Raw genomic sequence first — 19857 nt, 5'->3', positions numbered from 1 at the left:
GTAATATCTTGGCCTCCCTATGCAATTACCAGGGTTCCCATTGTCCACTAATAAACCTTGCCCCTTATTTCTGCAGCTGCTTTTGGTGGCATTTATTTAGCTGTCTATCACAGCTCACTGCTCAAACCTAATTCGCACACAGGGAAGCGATTTTACACTCAAGTCGAATGGTTATTTAAAGATGTCACCGGTTCATTCATTACAATGTAGGACAGGGTGAAATAATGGGGGGTTGTATTCACTTGCTGTATTAGTAATGGAACTCCCTTTACACATCATCCAGCCAAGGATTTATCAATGATGCTGTTGGCCTGGCAATAATTATCCAAAGAATCGTTTTTGAAGATCTTTTCCATGAACTCTTTTCAACATACAGAAGGCTGCAAAGATAACTGACTGCAAGCTTTGCTGCTATCTGCTGCACTGCAGTCCCCTTGTCTACCCTCCCCCAGTCATCACTAATTTTATAGACTGCACTAACACTGGTGCTGCAACCCCCCTGCACTTTTGAGAGCATTGCACCCCTATCCACTACCTCAGCCTGCAGGAGGAACACAACCTTCCATCAGACCCTGCCTTATTAGGGATCATCAGCCATGATAGTGTCCTATATACTGTAAGCACATTGAGGCTGTTCCAGAGTCATGCAATCCACAGATGATTAATTAGGAAAGTTTTCTTGGCTGCCTCATGCTATTGAATTTACAGAGCGCCTCCTGCTGGAGACACAGGTCATTGCTGTCACTGCAGAACTGAACCTAACGATTATTACAGAGTCCAAGCCACAAAAAATGTGGTGGCATGCCTTACATAGTCACCAATGACCATAATGAATGCCACTTTGACTTTTGAGCTGCAATGGGGTTGTTCACCTTCCAAACACATTTTTCAATTCAGTTATTTTTAGATTGTTCCCCAGAAATAAAGACTTTTTTTTTTTTTCAATCACTTCCCATTATTTTATTTTTTTTTACTGGTTTTCCAAAATCGAAGTTTAAAGTTGAATGTCCCTGTCTCTGGTGTTTCAGCTCAGTAATTCAGGTGCAGACTCTGAACTGTTACAATGTTGCAACATTTAGTTGATACATTTCTCAGCAGCATCTCTGGAGTATTAGCAACTATTGTATCAATTCTAACAGTTGCCTGTAATGAAACTCAGGGATTCTGCTCAGCAGGGACAAAGACAAGAAATGTTTCAACTAAATAATTTAGAACAGTTCGGCGACCCCCCCTCTCAGAGCTGCTTCAGAAGGTGAAAAAATGACACTTTACACTGCCATGTTAGAAAAACGGTGACACATAGCGAATAGAAAGTAATTTCAAAAAGTCGTTCTTTTTGGTGATCTATCTGAAACCAACTAGTTGTTTGAAGGTGAACCAACCCTGTTTACAAATAGCAGATATGATATATTGGGACCAGGCTTAGCTATTTCACATACATAACGATACAATGTGTCACATCCTAATGTTTCCAAGCGGCAGATAACGCACAGATAGAGAAAGCTTGGGCATACATTACCCTGGCATATTTTGAAGAGTAGGGATCCTCAAACAGAGCCCAGACTTTTGGCTGGCATCTCTTCCACCAGCCCAGCTTTCTGCCATCTTCCTGGAGACATAGTCTTTTCAGATCTCCATCCTCTTCCTCCTCTGGCTCTGGAGTCTCAAAGCTATCCAGCGCTTCCTCTGCATCCCTGTGCTGCCTGTAATTCATCCAACAACATGCCTCCACATCAGTCTCATCAATCCCCCAAAAAGCCAACTCTTCCTCGTACAGGGGTCCGCACACATCGGCGGGACAGTGCAGCTTCCCAGTCCTATAGTAGTTCAAGACATAGGCAAAGACTTGAGGGTGTCTGTCAAAGAAGAACTCGTCTGTTTTGGGGTCATAGTCAAAGTTACTAAAGGCATCAGGCTCAGTGAGCCAGGAGAGTCTGGTACCTGGCAAGGTTTTGAGGGTACTCCTGTACGTCTCATGCCTGATGCCCCCAACATTAATGACAATTTTGTCGCTGTCCTCGTTTTTGCCCATATCTCCTTTCAAACATGACTTGGAAGGAGGCTTGTTTCCAGACTTGCGCCCGCGGAAAGATGACACACAAACTGAGCTGATCATAAGTGCCCTGGGTGCCTATTTCTTTTTCCTTCCTTTTTTTTTTTTTTTTTCCTACAGAAATCCGCAAATAGAGATCAGGTTTCACCGGGACATCCAATCAGCTGCCCTCAAACTGGAAACGTCATCCCCCCCCTCCTCAGTGAGCCCCCTCTGCACCCCCCCAAAATGAGACTTAGTACAGGAGGTACAGGAGCTGCAGGAAGGGTCCAGCTAAAGCTTCCAACTGGATTATATCCTGAAAAGACTTTTTTTTTTTAATTATTATTTCTTGTAGAAAAATAGAAAACTCTGTGCATAAGTGGCTAGCAGATATTTAGAAATATTTAGAGGATTTCTATATTTGAGGCTGGAAGACTAAAGATCATGGGTGGATATTTTCAAAGCTTTGCTGGTATCTCTCACAGAAGTCTTCAATCTGAAAAGGGGCAAGAACACAGGTTATTTTAATGTTTTATTAATGAATTATAATGACCATCAAATCATCTCCCCATATACATGTCCTATCCAGCACCGGCTATGATCATAAACTCCCATTTATTTCATCTCACCTGCTATTTTATTTCAATTATGTCAGTGTTTGTTATTGGTGTTCATTAAGCTTTTTTTTTAAACACCCTGTTTTATGGATTGGTATTGAAAGGCTTAGGGAAAGAACGAACTGTATAATGTAACTTTAATTCTAGAAAAGCGCAGCGTTTTGATGGAGGGAGCGAATTTCCTCATGCGCCTTTATAGAGAAACTCCACTGCACCCCTCAGATGTAACCCTTTTCTGGGAAGGGGTTGTAACTGTGGGGGAGTATGCATATAAATGGAGATTAACCGGGAGATGTTATGAATAATAAGGAAAACTGGTTTCAGGCATAGGCTCTTGTAACTATGGTATAGGGTGTATAGTAAGGTAAATTAATTTCAGGGGTAGGGTAAGTTACATGTTTGGAGGGGTAAGTAAAATTTGGGGTCACAAGTACTGGCTATAAATAAGGGGTAGTGTGTGTAGTAAGAAAAGGTGGTTTCAGTGGATATGCAGAATTGTGTGAGCTGTAAAGCAGGTTGGTGCCAAGGAAGGAGCTGTAACTACCATAGTGCTGAATAGCTGTGGGGCAGTGGGTATTAGAAGGCAAGATTACAAGAGGGAAGACGCTGCAGTTGCTTGTATATAAGGGCATGGAGTGAGAGAGAGAGAGAGAGAGAGAGAGAGAGAGAGAGAGAGAGAGACGAGCGTTAGTGGGAAAGCAAAGAAAGTGCTGAGTTCGCTTTCCGCGGCGGATCAATAAGCTCAGTAGCAGCAGCAGAACAGTTGATAAGGTGGGTGATCCCGTGTCTCTAAATGGACTGTGCTGGGATGTAAGTGCCCCCCCCCCAGTTAGGCACAGTGTTTGTATTTCTCTTTCTCTCTCTCTCTCTCTCTATACCACACATGTCAATGTTCTCTCTCTGTAACACTCACATTCCCTTCTAGTGATACATATTATCCCCCCTCCTTCTCTCACACTCACATTTCTTTCTCTGATTCCTTATATTCCATCTTTGTGTCGCTCTGTCTGTCACACACACATTCTCATTCTCTATCACACACACTTACACACCGACAATGTCTCACACACACACATATATTTCTTCTTCTCGTTTCCATTCTCGACAATTATTACATTCATTAAATTCTCCTTCTCTCAGTCCATCCTTATGTCTCTATTTCTTCTCATTCCATTCCTATTACCCTCTCTATATCATTATTTTTCTTCTATCCATTGTTCCCTATTCTTTTTCACATCTTTTACAAACCAATCGCTCATCTTTCCAACTTCCTCCCCTAAGTCACTGCTGCTCTTTGCCAGCCATGTTCTTTCACTATTCCACCCTTCCCCGTCCACCACTGCCCACTTACTTTGCCCCAATCCCATTTCTACTCTCTTTCACTCTCCCCCATCCACTGCTTCACTTTCATTCTGCCCAATCCACTCTCACCCCACCCATCCCGTACATACCTGCCCTTTCATCCTTACCAGTAACGTAACTAGATGGGGGCGGGCCCTGGCAGATGCACACCCGCCCCCCCCTCCGGACCCTATTTTTGGCCAGAATCCAGTGGTGCGTGAGCTGCCGGGGGCCCTGAGGGGTTGCAGGCCCTGGCCCAATTGCACCCCCTGCTCACCTGGTAGTTACGCCACTGATCCTTACCCTAACCATCCCGTACATACTTGCCCTTTCATCCTTACCCTAACTATCCCTTACATACCTGCCCTTTCATACCGACCCTACCTATCCCTTATATACCTGCCCTTTCATCCTGACCCTAACCATCCCTTACATTTCTGCCCTTTCATCCTGACCCTACCTATCCCTTATATGCCTGCCCTTTCATCCTTACCCTAACTATCCCTTACATACCTGGCCTTTCATCCTGACCCTACCTATCCCTTATATACCTGCCCTTTAATCCTTACCCTACCCATCCCGTATATACCTGCCCTTTCATCCTTACCCTACCCATCCCTTACATACCTGCACTTTCATCCTTACCCTAACCATCCCTTACATTTCTGCCCTTTCATCCTGACCCTACCCATCCCTTACATACCTGGCCTTTCATCCTGACACTTACCTATCCCTTATATACCTGCCCTTTCATCCTTACCCTAACTATCCCTTACATACCTGCCCTTTCATCCTGACCCTACCCATCCCTTACATACCTGGCCTTTCATCCTGACCCTACCTATCCCTTATATACCTGCCCTTTCATCCTTACCCTACCCATCCCTTACATACCTGTCCTTTCATCCTTACCCTACCCATCCCTTACATACCCGCCCTTTCATCCTTACCCTACCCATCCCTTACATTTCTGCCCTTTCATCCTGACCCTACCTATCCCTTATATACCTGCCCTTTCATCCTTACCCTAACTATCCCTTACATACCTGCCCTTTCATCCTCACCCTACCCATCCCTTACATACCTGCCCTTTCATCCTGACCCTACCCATCCCTTATATACCTGCCCGTTCATCCTTACCCTACCCATCCCTTACATACCTGCCCTTTCATCCTTACCCTACCCATCCCTTACATTTCTGCCCTTTCATCCTGACCCTACCCATCCCTTACATTTCTGCCCTTTCATCCTGACCCTACCTATCCCTTATATACCTGCCCTTTCATCCTTACCCTAACTATCCCTTACATACCTGCCCTTTCATCCTCACCCTACCCATCCCTTACATACCTGCCCTTTCATCCTGACCCTACCCATCCCTTATATACCTGCCCGTTCATCCTTACCCTACCCATCCCTTACATACCTGCCCTTTCATCCTTACCCTACCCATCCCTTACATTTCTGCCCTTTCATCCTGACCCTACCTTTCCCTTATATACCTGCCCTTTCATCCTTACCCTAACTATCCCTTACATACCTGCCCTTTAATCCTTACCCTACCCATCCCGTACATACCTGCCCTTTCATCCTTACCCTACCGATCCCTTACATACCTGTCCTTTCATCCTTACCCTACCCATCCCTTACATACCTGCCCTTTCATCCTTACCCTACCCATCCCTTACATACCTGCCCTTTCATCCTTACCCTACCCATCCCTTACATTTCTGCCCTTTCATCCTGACCCTACCTTTCCCTTATATACCTGCCCTTTCATCCTTACCCTAACTATCCCTTACATACCTGCCCTTTCATCCTGACCCTACCTATCCCTTACATGCCTGGCCTTTCATCCTGACCCTAACTATCCCTTATATACCTGCCCTTTAATCCTTACCCTACCCATCCCGTACATACCTGCCCTTTCATCCTTACCCTACCGATCCCTTACATACCTGTCCTTTCATCCTTACCCTACCCATCCCTTACATACCTGCCCTTTCATCCTTACCCTACCCATCCCTTACATACCTGCCCTTTCATCCTTACCCTACCCATCCCTTACATACCTGCCCTTTCATCCTTACCCTACCCATCCCTTACATACCTGCCCTTTAATCCTGCCCCATCTACTCCTGCAGCCACCCTTCCCTTGCATACTTTCCCTCTCACCCTGCCCCATCCTGCCCTCTCGCTGGAATTCCCATTAACCCGCTGCCGTTGCTGCAAAACCTCAAGGGGAGCTGTAGGTTACAGACACAACTCCCTCAGGACTCGTCCTTGCACTTGCCTCTCAGTTATTCATTATGTCATTGTGATAGAAATGAATATGTCTGTATCTTATTCTCAACTCCTTCACTGCCATGTCCTGCTGATGGTTGACATACTTACTACTCTCAGACATTTCCCTAGTGACTATGATCATGGGAAATACAGTGAGCTCTTAGTTTTGTAGTTAAAGCCCCTGTTCTTGACTTGGCCGAGCAACAAGGCACATAAGGGCTCTTCTCACCCCAGGCATCAATAATTAAAGGTGCAGAAGATCCAGGGGATGAATGAGACAGGCTATTGAGATAATAAGAGGTACAGGCGGGGCTTCAGCACAGGAATCGTTTTGTCATTAACCCTGATTCCTGAAGGACTATATGCCCCTTCCCTCCCAGTCTTCTCTCTTTTTCCCTTTTTCATTGCTTCTGCTCTCCCTCTCCTCACTTCCCTTCTAATTCATCACACTCATAACAACTCTTGGCTCAAGGAATCCTTCTGGCTTCACATTGATATAATGGCTTGTAGACTATCTTTCTCCCACAGCTATAATGGCTTGTAGTTCCTGCAGACCTGATTAACCCTGTCTAGTAACAGCCCATGAGAGAGCACTGGCAGTCAATAGGCTCAAGCTGACAGTATGTTCTTTTACTCTGCAGTACTGTTGTTTCACGCCCCCCTATGAAATCGCAAAGGGAGTTTTTTTCAGGAGAATATTATTGTCTCGGACTAGTAATTAATCCTTTTGGTTACGACTCTCCATTCTGCTTTTCATACTCTCACTGCCTGACTGGAGCTCTATGCTATAGTGAGAGACGTCTCTTATAATAAATTTCTCTGGGTCAGCCTCTCCCTCTGCAATCACTGTCATTGAACGTTCCTACAGGTATCACAGCTGCACCCTCCAACTAATGCTGTCCCAGTAAATATAAACCAGAGGGAAGAACTGAAGGGGTCACATACTGAGTATAACAGACAGACTGGGGCAGGTAGAAGGGTTGTTGTGGGGAGAAGGCAGTTTAGGAGATCACAGGCTTGCGGGGGACAGGTGGAAGATGGCTGACCCCTGAGGAGATGACAGGTTAGAGGGTGAGGTTTGGAAGAAGTATGTCTCTCTGAGGGGAAAAGAGAGGAGGAATTAAGGATCATAGGGTGCAGGAATGAGGATGGAATAGTTAGGGAAATAGTAGGCCCCTCTGATGCAGAGAAAGTGAGCAGTGGGTCCCTGGGTTAGGTAGGTAGCAGTCCCCTGGGGGGTAGGCTGGGGGTTGGCAGAAAGCAGGTTGGGAGTTAAATAGTAAGCCTTTTGGGGCATGGAAGTTTGGGAGGTTGTAGGTGGGGGTAAGTTGGATATAGCAGGCCCGTTGGGGGGATGGAAGGGTGCTAGGTATTAAAGGATAATTAAACATTAAAAATAAGTGAATGTAAAATTGATGAGGGTGCTATTCTAAAAACTATCCCAGTGTACATTTATTATTATTTTTTCCAAGATTTTAAAAGTTACATGTACCGTTAACATGAATGCATTTTGTTACAACAGCGCCACCTGCTGGTCATTTTCTGACCGGCCTGAGCACCAAGTAGTCAAGGACGTTGTCAGGAGAAAGAAAGAGGCTGCTCTGATGTTTTTCTGTTTAGGAAAGATTTGAGAAAGGCTTCTAAGATCATCAGAGCAGCCTCTTTCTCCTGACAACTTCCTTGACTACTTGGTGGTCAGACCGGTCGGAAAATGACCAGCAGGTGGCGCTGTTGTAACAAAACTCATTAATGTTAACAGTACATGTATTCCCTTAATATCTTGGAATTGAATAAATACATTTAAAAAATAGAAAAAAAAATAATAAATAATTCATTTACATTGCAAAAGTGCTTAGAATAGCACTCGCATCAATTTTACATTCACTTATTTTCAAGGTTTACTCATTTGGGTTGAAGGTTGAGAGGTAGCAGGTCCCTTGCTCAGAGTGTGGCAGGTTGGGAGGTTGCAGGCCTTTCCGAGGGAGGAAGACTTAACTATGAAATTAAAACGACACGACAGGGAAGTAAGTGAATTTGATTAATGCTGCTGATCGATACTGTTGCTTCATCCTGGACCCTGACTGAATACAAAAGGATCACAGTCCTTCAAGTATGTAGATGCTTGTGTGCCTCTCTGCGTGCTGCTAATAATAATAATCATCATAATAATCATAATACACGTGCATATGATAACATATAAATGAGTCTGTGTGCCTCCTGCCTGTGTGTCTTTGTACAACGGAGTGTGTGTGTTTAAAGCATTAATGCACGTATGAAGATGTGTGTGTGTCTAAGTGTGTGTACCCCCAAACCCCAAAATATTTCCCGACACGCAAAGCCACAAGCACATATACCAACACAGACATATACACACATACACACACATACATATACATATACACAAGCACACACACTCAGTCCAATCTGCAGAATAGGTCGTTATTGAGATATATTAAATAAAACAGGTGGTACCTGCAGTAGGACCGTGGCATTGAATTAGCAGCAACAAAAACCCTCCAACTGCAGCCCCCCAGGACATGTCTGTCTTTATCCCACACCCCCCCCCACACACACACACAGTCAAAAGAGGCAAAAATCATATACTTACTTACAGAGAGAGAAAGCACTGTATGTTTTCAAACAGGTCCTTCTTTTTTTATATAAAAAAATATTCTTCTAAGCAACATATAAATAATATAATCTTTTTTTTCTATATTCTCTCTGGGATGACTCCCCAGGAAGAGTGGCTCAAGATCAGCAAACAAAATGAAAAACAAAAAAAAAGGATCATAAAAAGAGCTCCAGGATAGGCTGTCTGCGAGACTTGTTGTGAATGACAAGGAATACAATGAGGAGAGAGGAAGGCAGCTTGGTCGCAGAACGGATTAATATTGTTGCCTGCCTGGCCTGCTTGCTGGTACAGCCGTGTCAAAAAGAATGGGAGGTTTCACCATTTAAAAAAAAAAAAGGAAAAAAATCCAGAATGGTTTGTGCCTGAGTGGAGCTCTCTCTTTCTCTCTCTCTCTCCCTCTCTCTAGTTTGCAAGATGCAGAATGGGATGTGCCTAGTCCGCTGCAGACCGTATTGTGACATCATCGCCTGCTTAAGGTGGAACCTCAACCTTCTCTTTGCAACCTGCTGATGAGGATTCTAGGGGAAGATATCGCCTGTGTCGATGATTTCAAGCCCCACCTTGCTTCTTCCATTCCCAGCTACTTCACCACGGAGACTCTGTGCCTTCTGCACCCAGCAGTGGATCACACCAGCTACAAAGCCGCATCCTCATTCCTATCACAGACGTGGATGCTGCCTGGCCTTTAACTCGGTGAATGATTAAAGGAGAGGAGCAAGGGCATTGTCTCTGACTGATGTGGCACATTGTGGGGGCGACTTGCTGAGAGATGTGCGTGGAGGATCCACCTTAAGGGCATTTACAGAGGAATGTGTGAGAGTCAGAAGCAACAACAGCAGAGATGCAGTGTATAGGACTTTCTAGGAAAGGGCTTTTTAACCTGCTGTTATTAAACTCCAGCCTGGGAATAGTTCAACAACAGCTGGTAAGCTTTAGGTTGGGGTCGACGACAGGTCGGGGTCGGCCACAAGTTGCACGTTGGTATTGCAGGTACCAGTGGTGTAACTTGATGTTACTTAATTTAAGGGCCCCCAACATAACCAGAGGTTGTCTGTTTTTCACCAATATATGTTGAAATTGTTCATTACTTAGGGCCTCATGGGGCCCCTATACCTCCTGGGTCCCGGGTCTGCTTCCTCTGTAGTTACACCCCTGGCAGGTGCATTGGATATGATTGTTAAATGTGTCCATGTCCACTACACTAACATTTATAGTCACTGCCCTTAGCCTTTCTGTGCCTGTCAATGTCAAAGCAAGGTGTAAGTCTGTGAACAATTAGCATTATGCAAGGCTGAGTCTAACACCTTCATACTGCATAATAGCATCAGCTTTCTGGTCTCACAGGGTTTTGGGGGCATTGAAGTTCTAACGTTCTAATGTTTTAATGTTACTGCAAGGATTGCACCATCGCAAAGTGACATGTGCTAGGAATGTTAATGATGGGCGTGTTGCAGGGCTGCTTGCTGGTATCATCATCATGACTGGGGGTGAGACTGGAAAGGACTTGGATTGGAGGTCATTGGTCCAGCACAGCACTGCTGCAGAATCTCCTGGGGAGCAGAGCTGTCAATCACTGTCCCACCTTATAAAGCCATGCTGCATTGGACTCATCAAGTCTGTCTGTGATTCACAGCTCTGTTCCTTCACAAGGAATTCTGAGCGCTCTTGGTGACAAAAGTCACCTTCAGTTTTCCACTTGTCTCAGGCTATTAGGCTTCCCAGCCTTGCCTACACCTGCAGCAGCAACGGAAAGCCAGGGAGATCCCAGTGTACTGTGGTATCATTCAGTGGTCCCAGCTAATATATACTGTATATATAAGAAAAATCAATGGCCAGTAAAACCCTTGGGGATGGAATATTCTGTATACAGAGCATAATACCTCATGCTTAATACAGGGAAAGTGCCAAAGCATTTGCTATATTATCTCTAACCTGTAAAATACCAGGAGAACCTGTAAAATCTTTTTATTTGGCTTTTATCAAGCAATGTTCCCTCTCAGAGTCTTATAAGGTCTCTCCAGACTGCAGTGCTGTAAATGGGGAGTCTTAGTTTCACAAGTGAAGGACTGCCTGTCTGATCTACAGTAAATCACTTCTTCCATCAAATGGGGGGCACCCCTTTCTGAACCCCCCACCCCAATCGTCTCTAAATGTGGCCCTGGTAGTTATTGTTTGCTAAGTTTCTTGATTATCATCCGTCCTAAATGTATACACATGTAAATAAAATAATAAAAACAAACTATTTCTGTCTCATATCGTCATTTGCTAAAGGCTACTATGAAAACAATCAGCGTGTGTGTGTATTCAAGTAAAACAATTGCTGGGGACCCCAGGAGCAATAGGGGCCCAATGTACATGATATCTGGACATAGTATAGTTTTGAAGCAGTCATTTTATTTTTCTGTGAGATCTGAAGGTCCACCAATGGTTTTAATTTAGAGCCCAGGACATTAAATTGTGTCTAAAGCAAGGCCGTCCAGCTGGGGGGCCACAGATTGTATGAGGCCCTCCAAGCAATATTTAAAGCCAAATTCACAAGGATTGCAGCACTCCTATTATGTATTAAAACCTCCTTTTTTTCACATATGGCATAAATATAGCAACATTTCGGACCTTTCTCAAGCTGACAAAAATTGCCGTGATTGGTCGATATTTAAGGCCACCAGAATCTCTAAGGACAACTTGGTATGACATTGTTTTATAATAATCCAGACCCTAAATAAGTGGACAATTTGGACAACCCCTATATGCACTATACCCTGAAATGGACCCTGTTCTAAAATTATTATCAAAGGAACTGGCAGCAGAAGAGCAGAATACTTCTTCATTTACATTTTACAACTTGGAATGGGCACACATTGCCGGAACACAGGCTTTAATACAAAAGCCAATAATTTAGATAGTTTAGTGAGTCCCATTCAATGTTGAGGCCTTTTGAGGCCTGGGTGCTTCCATTTCGTCCATACAACTGTAAAGCTAACCCTGCCCAGGTGAGGTCTGATGCTGTCAATTCCAAATGAATTACATAACTGTCCCATACAGCCTGTGTTTGGGGCCCCAGAGGTGTATATAACTGCACTCTAGTGCATTGTAGTTCATCAGCCAAACTGGAAACAGTTTTGGCTAGTAACTTCCATCTGTGCATGTATGAAGAATGGCATATGGTTACAAAAGAATGTTATGGTCTTTTTCCTGCCCAGTGGCCCCACAGACTTCATTGAAAGGCATGATAAGTTAAATTACATTATTACCCTAACATTTGCTCAATATGTTCAAAAGACTGTACAGCACTGACGTAAAGCACAGGTTCCAGAATGTGGGGCTGGCAAACCTACAGGGACCTGAGCAATGGTTGGGAAGCCTGAGAACCAGTAAGGCTTTTGGAAGAATGACTATTTGCTTACCAAAGTACTTCTTGAATAGTGATGGGTGAATAAAATCGGCAGGTGCGAATTCACGGCGAATTTCCGCATTTCGCGCTGGTGAATAAATTTGCAAAACTGCAGAGAAAATTCCCTGATGAAAAATCCGGCGCACCCAACTTTTTTTCAGAAAAGTCACACGCATAAAAATTGTCGCGTGTCAAAATTATTCGGATGCCCATTGACTTTAATGCATTTGGACAAAATAGGCGCGCGTATAAAAACTGTTGCAGGCACTGAAATTGACGTGCGTCAAAATAATTTTGACGCCCATTGACTTCCAAGCGTTTTGTGAATTCGTCCACCACTATCCTTGAAGTCTAACTGACAGTCAGTCAGGGTGAGATTTGAGATAAGCACCCATTTAGATAGATATTCTTGAACAATAGTTTTTTTGCAGTGTTTTTCTATTTCTGTAATCTTGGTATGAACTAAAGGGGACCCTGTGGAAATTCTGGCTCTTCAAAGTAGTTCCAAAGCCAGAAAACTTTTGTAAAGGGTCAATAGCTGACGTGGATTAGGACAGTGGTCCTCACCCAGTGGTTTGTGAACAGCATTATGCTCACCAACTTGGATGTTGCTCTCTGTGGCCTCTAAGCAGGTGCCTGTATTTGAATTCCTGGTTTGGAGGCAAGTATTGGTTGTATAAATACCAGCTGTACTGCCAAACAGAGCCTCCTGTAGGCTGCCAGTCCACGCAGGGTTACCAAATAACCAGTGGCATAACTAGATGTTGCTGGGCCCCACAGCAAATTAATTCTAGGGCCCCCAACATATCCAGTGTTTGTCCTGTTTTAACAATATATGTTGAAATTGCTCATCAATGAGAGCCTCATGGGGCCCCTGTACCTCCTGGGCCCCCCTGCAGCCACAGGGTCTGCTTCCTCTGTAGTTATGCCCCTGCAAATAGCCAATCACAGCCATTATTGCACACCCCAGGGACATTTTTCATGCTTGTGTTGCTCCCCAACTCTTTTTACTTTTGAATGTGGCTCACGGGTAGAAAAGGTTGGGGACCCCTGGATTATGAGAAACTTCACTTCTGTATGTATCACAAAATACTGGTGCTGAATTATGACAAACAATGATGTTATTCTCTATAGGACAATGTCATGAATTTGTAATTGTATGGAAAGTGTTTATGGAGATTTCAACGGTTGAAAACCTCCAACCCTGACCCTATGTGGGTTCTAGTCCTTTCAACTTTTTCAGTATGTTCCTCCCAGTCCTTCCAATGGTTCCTCAATTGTACAGGCCCGAACTGGGATTCAAAATAGGCCCTGGCATTTCAAGTACACAGAGGCCCAAACAACTCCACACCAACTCACTAAATAATGACTGTCTATAACATCTTATAGTAGTCCCTCTTGTCTTTGCTAGAATCCCCTGTCTGGGCCTGTTTACAATAACATATTAATACAGACTTATGGAAATGTACTGCCCTGGGGCACTCCACCAATCAGGTGAGTTGAGGCACTTGCCTCAGGCGGCAGCGCCCCCCTCTGGTTGCCAGGGGCGGCAAAAACTCCGCTCCTGGTAACTAAGAGCCAAATTTCCCGTTTTAAACCCAGAAATTTGGCTCTTCTAGTGCAGAGAGCGCAATTGCGCTCTCTGCACTAGCGACGTGGACCCCCCGCCGACCCCCATCTGGCGCTGAAGGTGAGTGCCGTGGGGAGGCGGGGGCGGCAAAAACGAAGGCCGTCTCGGGCGACAAATTGGGTACGATCGCCCCTGGTATTGCCATTTGGATATCCCAAGCCTTCTGCCCAACAACTGTATAGATGCAGTGTCCTGGTTGAATTAAATATGTTGCAGTATATATATAGTATTTAGGACTGGTATTCAGGTGTGAGATTTATGGAGTAGGACTTTAAATATAGTGAACATAGTATACATCAATAAACAATTCATTGTATAAGACTCTACCAATCATTTCCTTTTACATAAAGAAAACACAAGCCTGGTCTTTGCAACAAACCTGCTGAGCATTAAATGGAATTCCATTTAAATACGGGGTTTTCACCTAATGAAACAAAATGTAATTACAGAAGACTTTACGATATACGTTTTATGACAAATGTGTAAAACATTACTTGTAAATATAATTGCAGCAGGGTTTATGCCTTTTTATCTGCCTGTACTCCTTGTTCTGACTGTTGAAACAATATAGCGGAAGTTTGTCCTCCTCAAGGCCAGGTAACGTCTGCTCTTGCTTAGTGTTCTGTGCCATGTTCTGGAAGCATTTCATCTGCAAGACTCTACAGAGGATACAAGGTCACCCCTCGAAGTCGAAGACAGAAGAATACATTTCCTTTAGCAACAAGAAGGTTCCCCTACAGCAAAAGCTTATGGCAGGGTTGTAACTACAGAGGAAGCATCCAAATATAGAAATGTGTGTGCTTCAACCAACTCACAGAGTGTGTGAGGAGAGCAGAGAGTGCAGAGCAGTTGCAAAAGAGGTGCTGCAGTAATTTCTTCTCTACTAGAGAGGAAGCAGACCCTGCGTCTGCAGGGGGCCCAGGAGGTATAGGGGCCCCATGGTTTAGGGGCCCCATGAGGCCCTAAACCGACGCATTTTGTCTCAACAGGACTTTCTCAAGGCTTCGAGAAAGCCTTGAGAAAGTCCTGTTGAGACGAAACGCGTCGGCTGTGACGTCATCCAAGGGGGCCCAGTACCGCACGCTGACTATGCCGGCTAACTAAACATCCAAATACAAGTTCTGGACATACCCACGGAGTGACTGATATACATGCAAACTTCAAGAATTTCATTGTGAGTGTAATTTTAACCTTGTAAAGATTTAATTAAACTATTTTACACAATGTCAAGCACATTTTCCTAGATACTACTACGATTGGAAATGCTGCAGCAAATACTCTCAATGCAAGCAAAAATTTAAAACGTCTGTGAGTATAAAAATTTGTAAACACAGGCGGTGAAGTATTTCGCTGGTAAACGGTTGTAGGGTAATTTAACTCCACAGATGAAGAGACACCATTTTAAAATAGTTTTTATGCACGCAAGGGTGTTTTTTTTTCATAACTCTTTATTTATTTGAAGTTTTAACAAAGCATTGCATATCATCACATTGCAGACTCATTTACTCACATCAGATTAGGAATGGATATGAGCCTAGCATCGTGGACTAGGGCAGTAAACAAAAATTAAGAAAGGAACACAAAAAAATAAAAATAAAAAAAAATATAATCAAACCGTAAACCATTTGAGCCCGGGGGAATCAGGGGAGAGGACCATCTGCTTACACAAAAGGAGGAGGGTATATAGACTCAAGGGCAACAGTATCCCTGAGGGAATGGGCAGCTACAGGCGGGATGGAAGTTAGGCAGAAATGGTATGAATCAAGTCCCAGTGTGTCCATACTTTATCAAAGAGCGTCAACTGGGATCTATGTAGGGCAGCCAGGTATTCCATCCGCCGCACATCCTGGATGGCTGTTTTGAGTTCGTTGGCCGAAGGAGCTCTCTGAGACTTCCAGTTTCGAGCTAAAAGACGTTTGGCTGCGGTTAAGATAAGGTTGGCCAGTTTCTGAACAGGGTTCTTTAATCTGGGAAATGGTTTCCCTAAAAGGAATGTTTGCGGGTCTAAGTGTAAGGAACGGCCCAGCAGAGGCTCAAGCAATGCTAAAACTCCCCTCCAATACTCCACCAAAAGAGGACATGTCCAGAATATGTGATACAATGTCCCTTCCTCACCACAGTGTCGCCAACATTCCACCGAGGCAGTGGGATATATAGAGTGTAATCTGGCAGGTGTCATATACCAGTGCGTGAGGATTTTATAATTCACCTCTTTATGTGTCACACAGGCCGAGGCCTTCCGGAGGTTTTCCCAAATGTAGACCAGGTATGTAAGGAGAGCTCTACTCCTAAGGTCTGTTCCCATAACCGCATATATCTATGTTTCACAAAAGAGAGTTCAGTGTCAGTCGTGAGGATGCCATAAATATCCGAAATTAAACCCCTTCTGTGGGATCTAGTGGCCATAATAACGTCCAGCGGGGACTGGTTAGGAGGTAATTGGGGACCAAACATCTTCAAGACATAGTGCCGGATCTGCAGGTATTGATAAAAAATTGCATTGGGTAAGTCACCATGTTTAGCTCGCAACTCTTGGAAGGTGAGAAGTTTACGAGTCAAGGAGTTATAGAAATCCTTCACCTGTGTCAGGTCATTCCCCAACCAGGGTTGGGCAAAAGAGGCAGAGAGGCCCGGGACAAAGTCCGGATTACCAAAGATCGGGGTCAGTCTGTGAGGGCCTTTGACAATATTGTAGCGTGATCTGGAATAGTTCCACATGGCCAAAGTCAGTTTCACAGAGTTTAGCTTAATGTCCTTCAAGGGAATCAGTCTGTTAACATCCCACAACAAAAAGGCAACTGTGTACGGAAACATTACATCATTTTCAATCGTGACCCATTTACCACAATGTGATTTGGCAGACCAAGCTACTGCTTGCCGCAGTTGTGCTGCTAAGAAATATTTAAGAATATCAGGTGCACCCAAGCCTCCCCACTTAATTGGGGTCACTAATACCTTACGGGCAAGCCTATGGGACTTGGAAGCCCAGATGAATCTAATAAGTCTAGCCTGCAGGACCTTCATGACCTTGTTAGGTATACGAACAGGGAGTGTTTCGAAGTGGTAGAGCAGTCTAGGGAGGGAAACCATCTTGATAGTGGTCATCCTGCCAAACCAAGAAAGCGTGTGGGAGGTCCACTTTTCCAAGTCACTATAGATCTGGGAGAGAAGGGGGGTGTAATTTGCCTTATACAGCGTTGCATAAGTGGGAGTGATCCGGACACCTAGGTACTTAATATAGTCAGATTTCCATTTGTAGTTAAAATTTAATTGTAGGAGTTTGGCTTGGGAATGAGGTATATTTATGGGGAGGGCCTCCGATTTGTCCTGATTAATCTTGTGGTTGGAGAGCTTACTAAAGGTGTCTAATAGAGCGTGCAAATTTGGTAGAGACGTCAAAGGGCGTGTGAGATTGAGTAGGACATCATCAGCGAATAAGGAGATTTTGTAAGTCTTTCCCCGGTGAGCGATGCCATGTATATTCGGAGAATTCCTAACAGCTGTAGCCAGGGGCTCAATAGAGAGTGCATAGATAAGGGGGGAGAGAGGGCATCCTTGGCGTGTGCCATTAGAAATCGGAATGAGAGAGGAGAGGTGGCCCTCTATCTTAACTGCAGCAGTGGGTTTAGAGTAAAGAGCTGAAATTGCATTCCGGAAGGGACCCCCAAAACCCATCAGATCTAATACCTTGTTCATGTAGGCCCAATCAAGGCGGTCAAAGGCCTTCTCCGCATCTAGACTCAGGACCAGGAGAGGGGTTTGAGTAGTGTTTGCAAGGTCAATGAGGTTAATTACTTTCCTAGTGTTGTCACCAGCCTGTCTGTTGGAGATGAAGCCCACCTGGTCCTTGTCTATTAGCGAGGGCATAAGCGTGGTCAGGCGATTGGCCATAATTTTACTAAAGACTTTAAGGTCTGCATTTAGTAAAGCAATTGGGCGATAGCTAGCACAGTTCTGGGGGTCCTTTCCATCCTTCAAAATCAGGGAGATATGGGAATATAGCATAGAAGGGGGCGGAGTGGAGCCCTCTAGGATTTTATTGAAAATAATGAGCAATTGCGGACCCAGTACCTTATAGAAGGTCTTATAGTAGAGATAAGTAAGACCATCTGGTCCGGGGGCTTTTTTCGCTGGCGAAAATTTAAGGGTGTCCTGAAGTTCCTCCTCAGTAATAGGAGCATTAAGAGTGGAATTAGCTTCCTCAGTTAAAGTAGGTAGGTGTGATGGGGAGAGCATGTCCTGGATGTGTCGTTCTAAGTCTCTAGCGATTTTGGGGGGGGGGGATGGCAAATTGTAAAGGGAACTGTAATAGGCCCGGAACGTGCGAAGAATCTGGTCCCTAGTGTGAGTAAGGTTACCATGTTTGTCACGGATTGATAAGATAGCTCTTTGAGCCTTTTGATCCTTCAATTTGCGGGCCAGGAGTGTGTGAGCCTTATTGCCAAATTCGTAATATCGTTGTCTCGTGTATGTGATTGCCTTCTCCGCTTGTGAAAGTCTCGTAACAGTCCCCGAAGAGAGGTAATGCGGGCTAACACAGGGATACTTGGGCGTCGGGCATATTTGATCTCTAAATTTTTAAGTTGACGAGACAACAGTAATCTACGTTGTGCCGCCGAGCGTTTCAGGTTAGTTGCAACTGCTATGAGTTCCCCTCGCACCCAAGCCTTATGAGCTTCCCAGGTCACAAAAGGCGAGGAGACTGACCCCTGATTCCTCTTAAAAAAATCTTTCAGCCCTGTCGCTAGTTGTGTTTTAGTGGCCTCACAGGTCAATAGAGTCTCGTTGAGTCTCCAGTGGAAAGGTTTACGCTGTAGGGGCGAGATCCTAAGTGTCATCTCAACTGGGGCATGATCAGACCAGGTGATCTGGTGTATGTCAGCAGAGGTTAAGGCTACCAGGGAATCGTGGTTGACCAAAAAGTAGTCTAAGCGCTGTTGGGAACCATGGGGATTGGAGGAGAAAGTAAATGTTTTTTCCGTTGGGTGACATACTCGCCAGGCATCATATAAAGTGTTCGCTCGGATAAACTGCCTAAAATGTTTAGAGTTTCTCTCTCTATCACTATGGACCGGTTTACCCACTCTGTCTAAGGTGGTGGAATGAAGCAGATTAAGATCTCCCCCTAATACAAACAAAGAATTCAGAGGAACATCGATTTTTTTCATTACCCGTTTCAGAAAGGATATTTGCTTTTCATTAGGAGCGTACACGCAAGCAATAATTATCTCCCTGTCGTACAAGCGACCTTGGAGTACGATGTATCTCCCTTTAGGGTCGATCTGGGACTTCGTAACCTGTAAAGGACAATTTTTGTGGATCAGAATTGCCACACCCGCCTTCTTAACAGGAGCCGAGGACAGAAAAGAGGTGGGGTAATGCTTGGAGAACAATTTAGGAGAATCGGAATAACGGAAATGCGTCTCCTGAACCATAAGCACCTCCGCTTGTAATCGGTGGGCCTCCTTGAAAAGCAAATATCGTTTCAGGGTACTATTCAGACCCTTCACATTCAATGAAACAAACTTAGCCATAATCACAGTGCACGAAAATCTGCGGTCTTACCTCTCCCAATAGAAAGTGGGTGGGGGAATCCCCCGGGCTCAAATAATAAAACAAAACAACGGTAGGATCAAAACATTGAACACAATAATCAGACATAAGTATGAAAGCTTCTGATGGTAATGCTTTCAATTGGTGATGTAGATGTGGGGCAAGGTCATGCCGACCACCTTGCTCCAGGTGAAGGGGGAACTCCCCCCTCGATGAGGGTAACATGGGTTAGCAACCAATAGACCAGAGAAATCTCCATGTCGGTCTCCATGAATAAGGAAGTAGCAGTCCAAAAAGGACCTCAGCAGCCAGAAGGCAAAACGTGGCAAAACTCTCAAACTGCGAACTCAGCGCTGACGCTGTGGTTTTGGG

At 44.5% G+C, this 19857-nt stretch overlaps 1 protein-coding gene across 1 annotated transcript; it reads right to left on the bottom strand.

The window, feature by feature from the left end:
• Positions 1 to 929: 929 nt before the first annotated feature.
• On the bottom strand, positions 930 to 2078 carry kcnc3.L (potassium channel, voltage gated Shaw related subfamily C, member 3 L homeolog). The gene is given in 1 exon segment (NM_001097055.1): positions 930 to 2078. A coding segment is annotated over 1 exon segment (570 nt). The 5' UTR covers positions 2033 to 2078; the 3' UTR covers positions 930 to 1462.
• Positions 2079 to 19857: the final 17779 nt, after the last annotated feature.

Source organism: Xenopus laevis, chromosome 7L, assembly GCF_017654675.1.
Source record: "Xenopus laevis strain J_2021 chromosome 7L, Xenopus_laevis_v10.1, whole genome shotgun sequence".
Taxonomy (NCBI): Eukaryota; Metazoa; Chordata; class Amphibia; order Anura; family Pipidae; genus Xenopus; species Xenopus laevis.
This window is presented reverse-complemented; position numbering and strand designations above follow the sequence as displayed.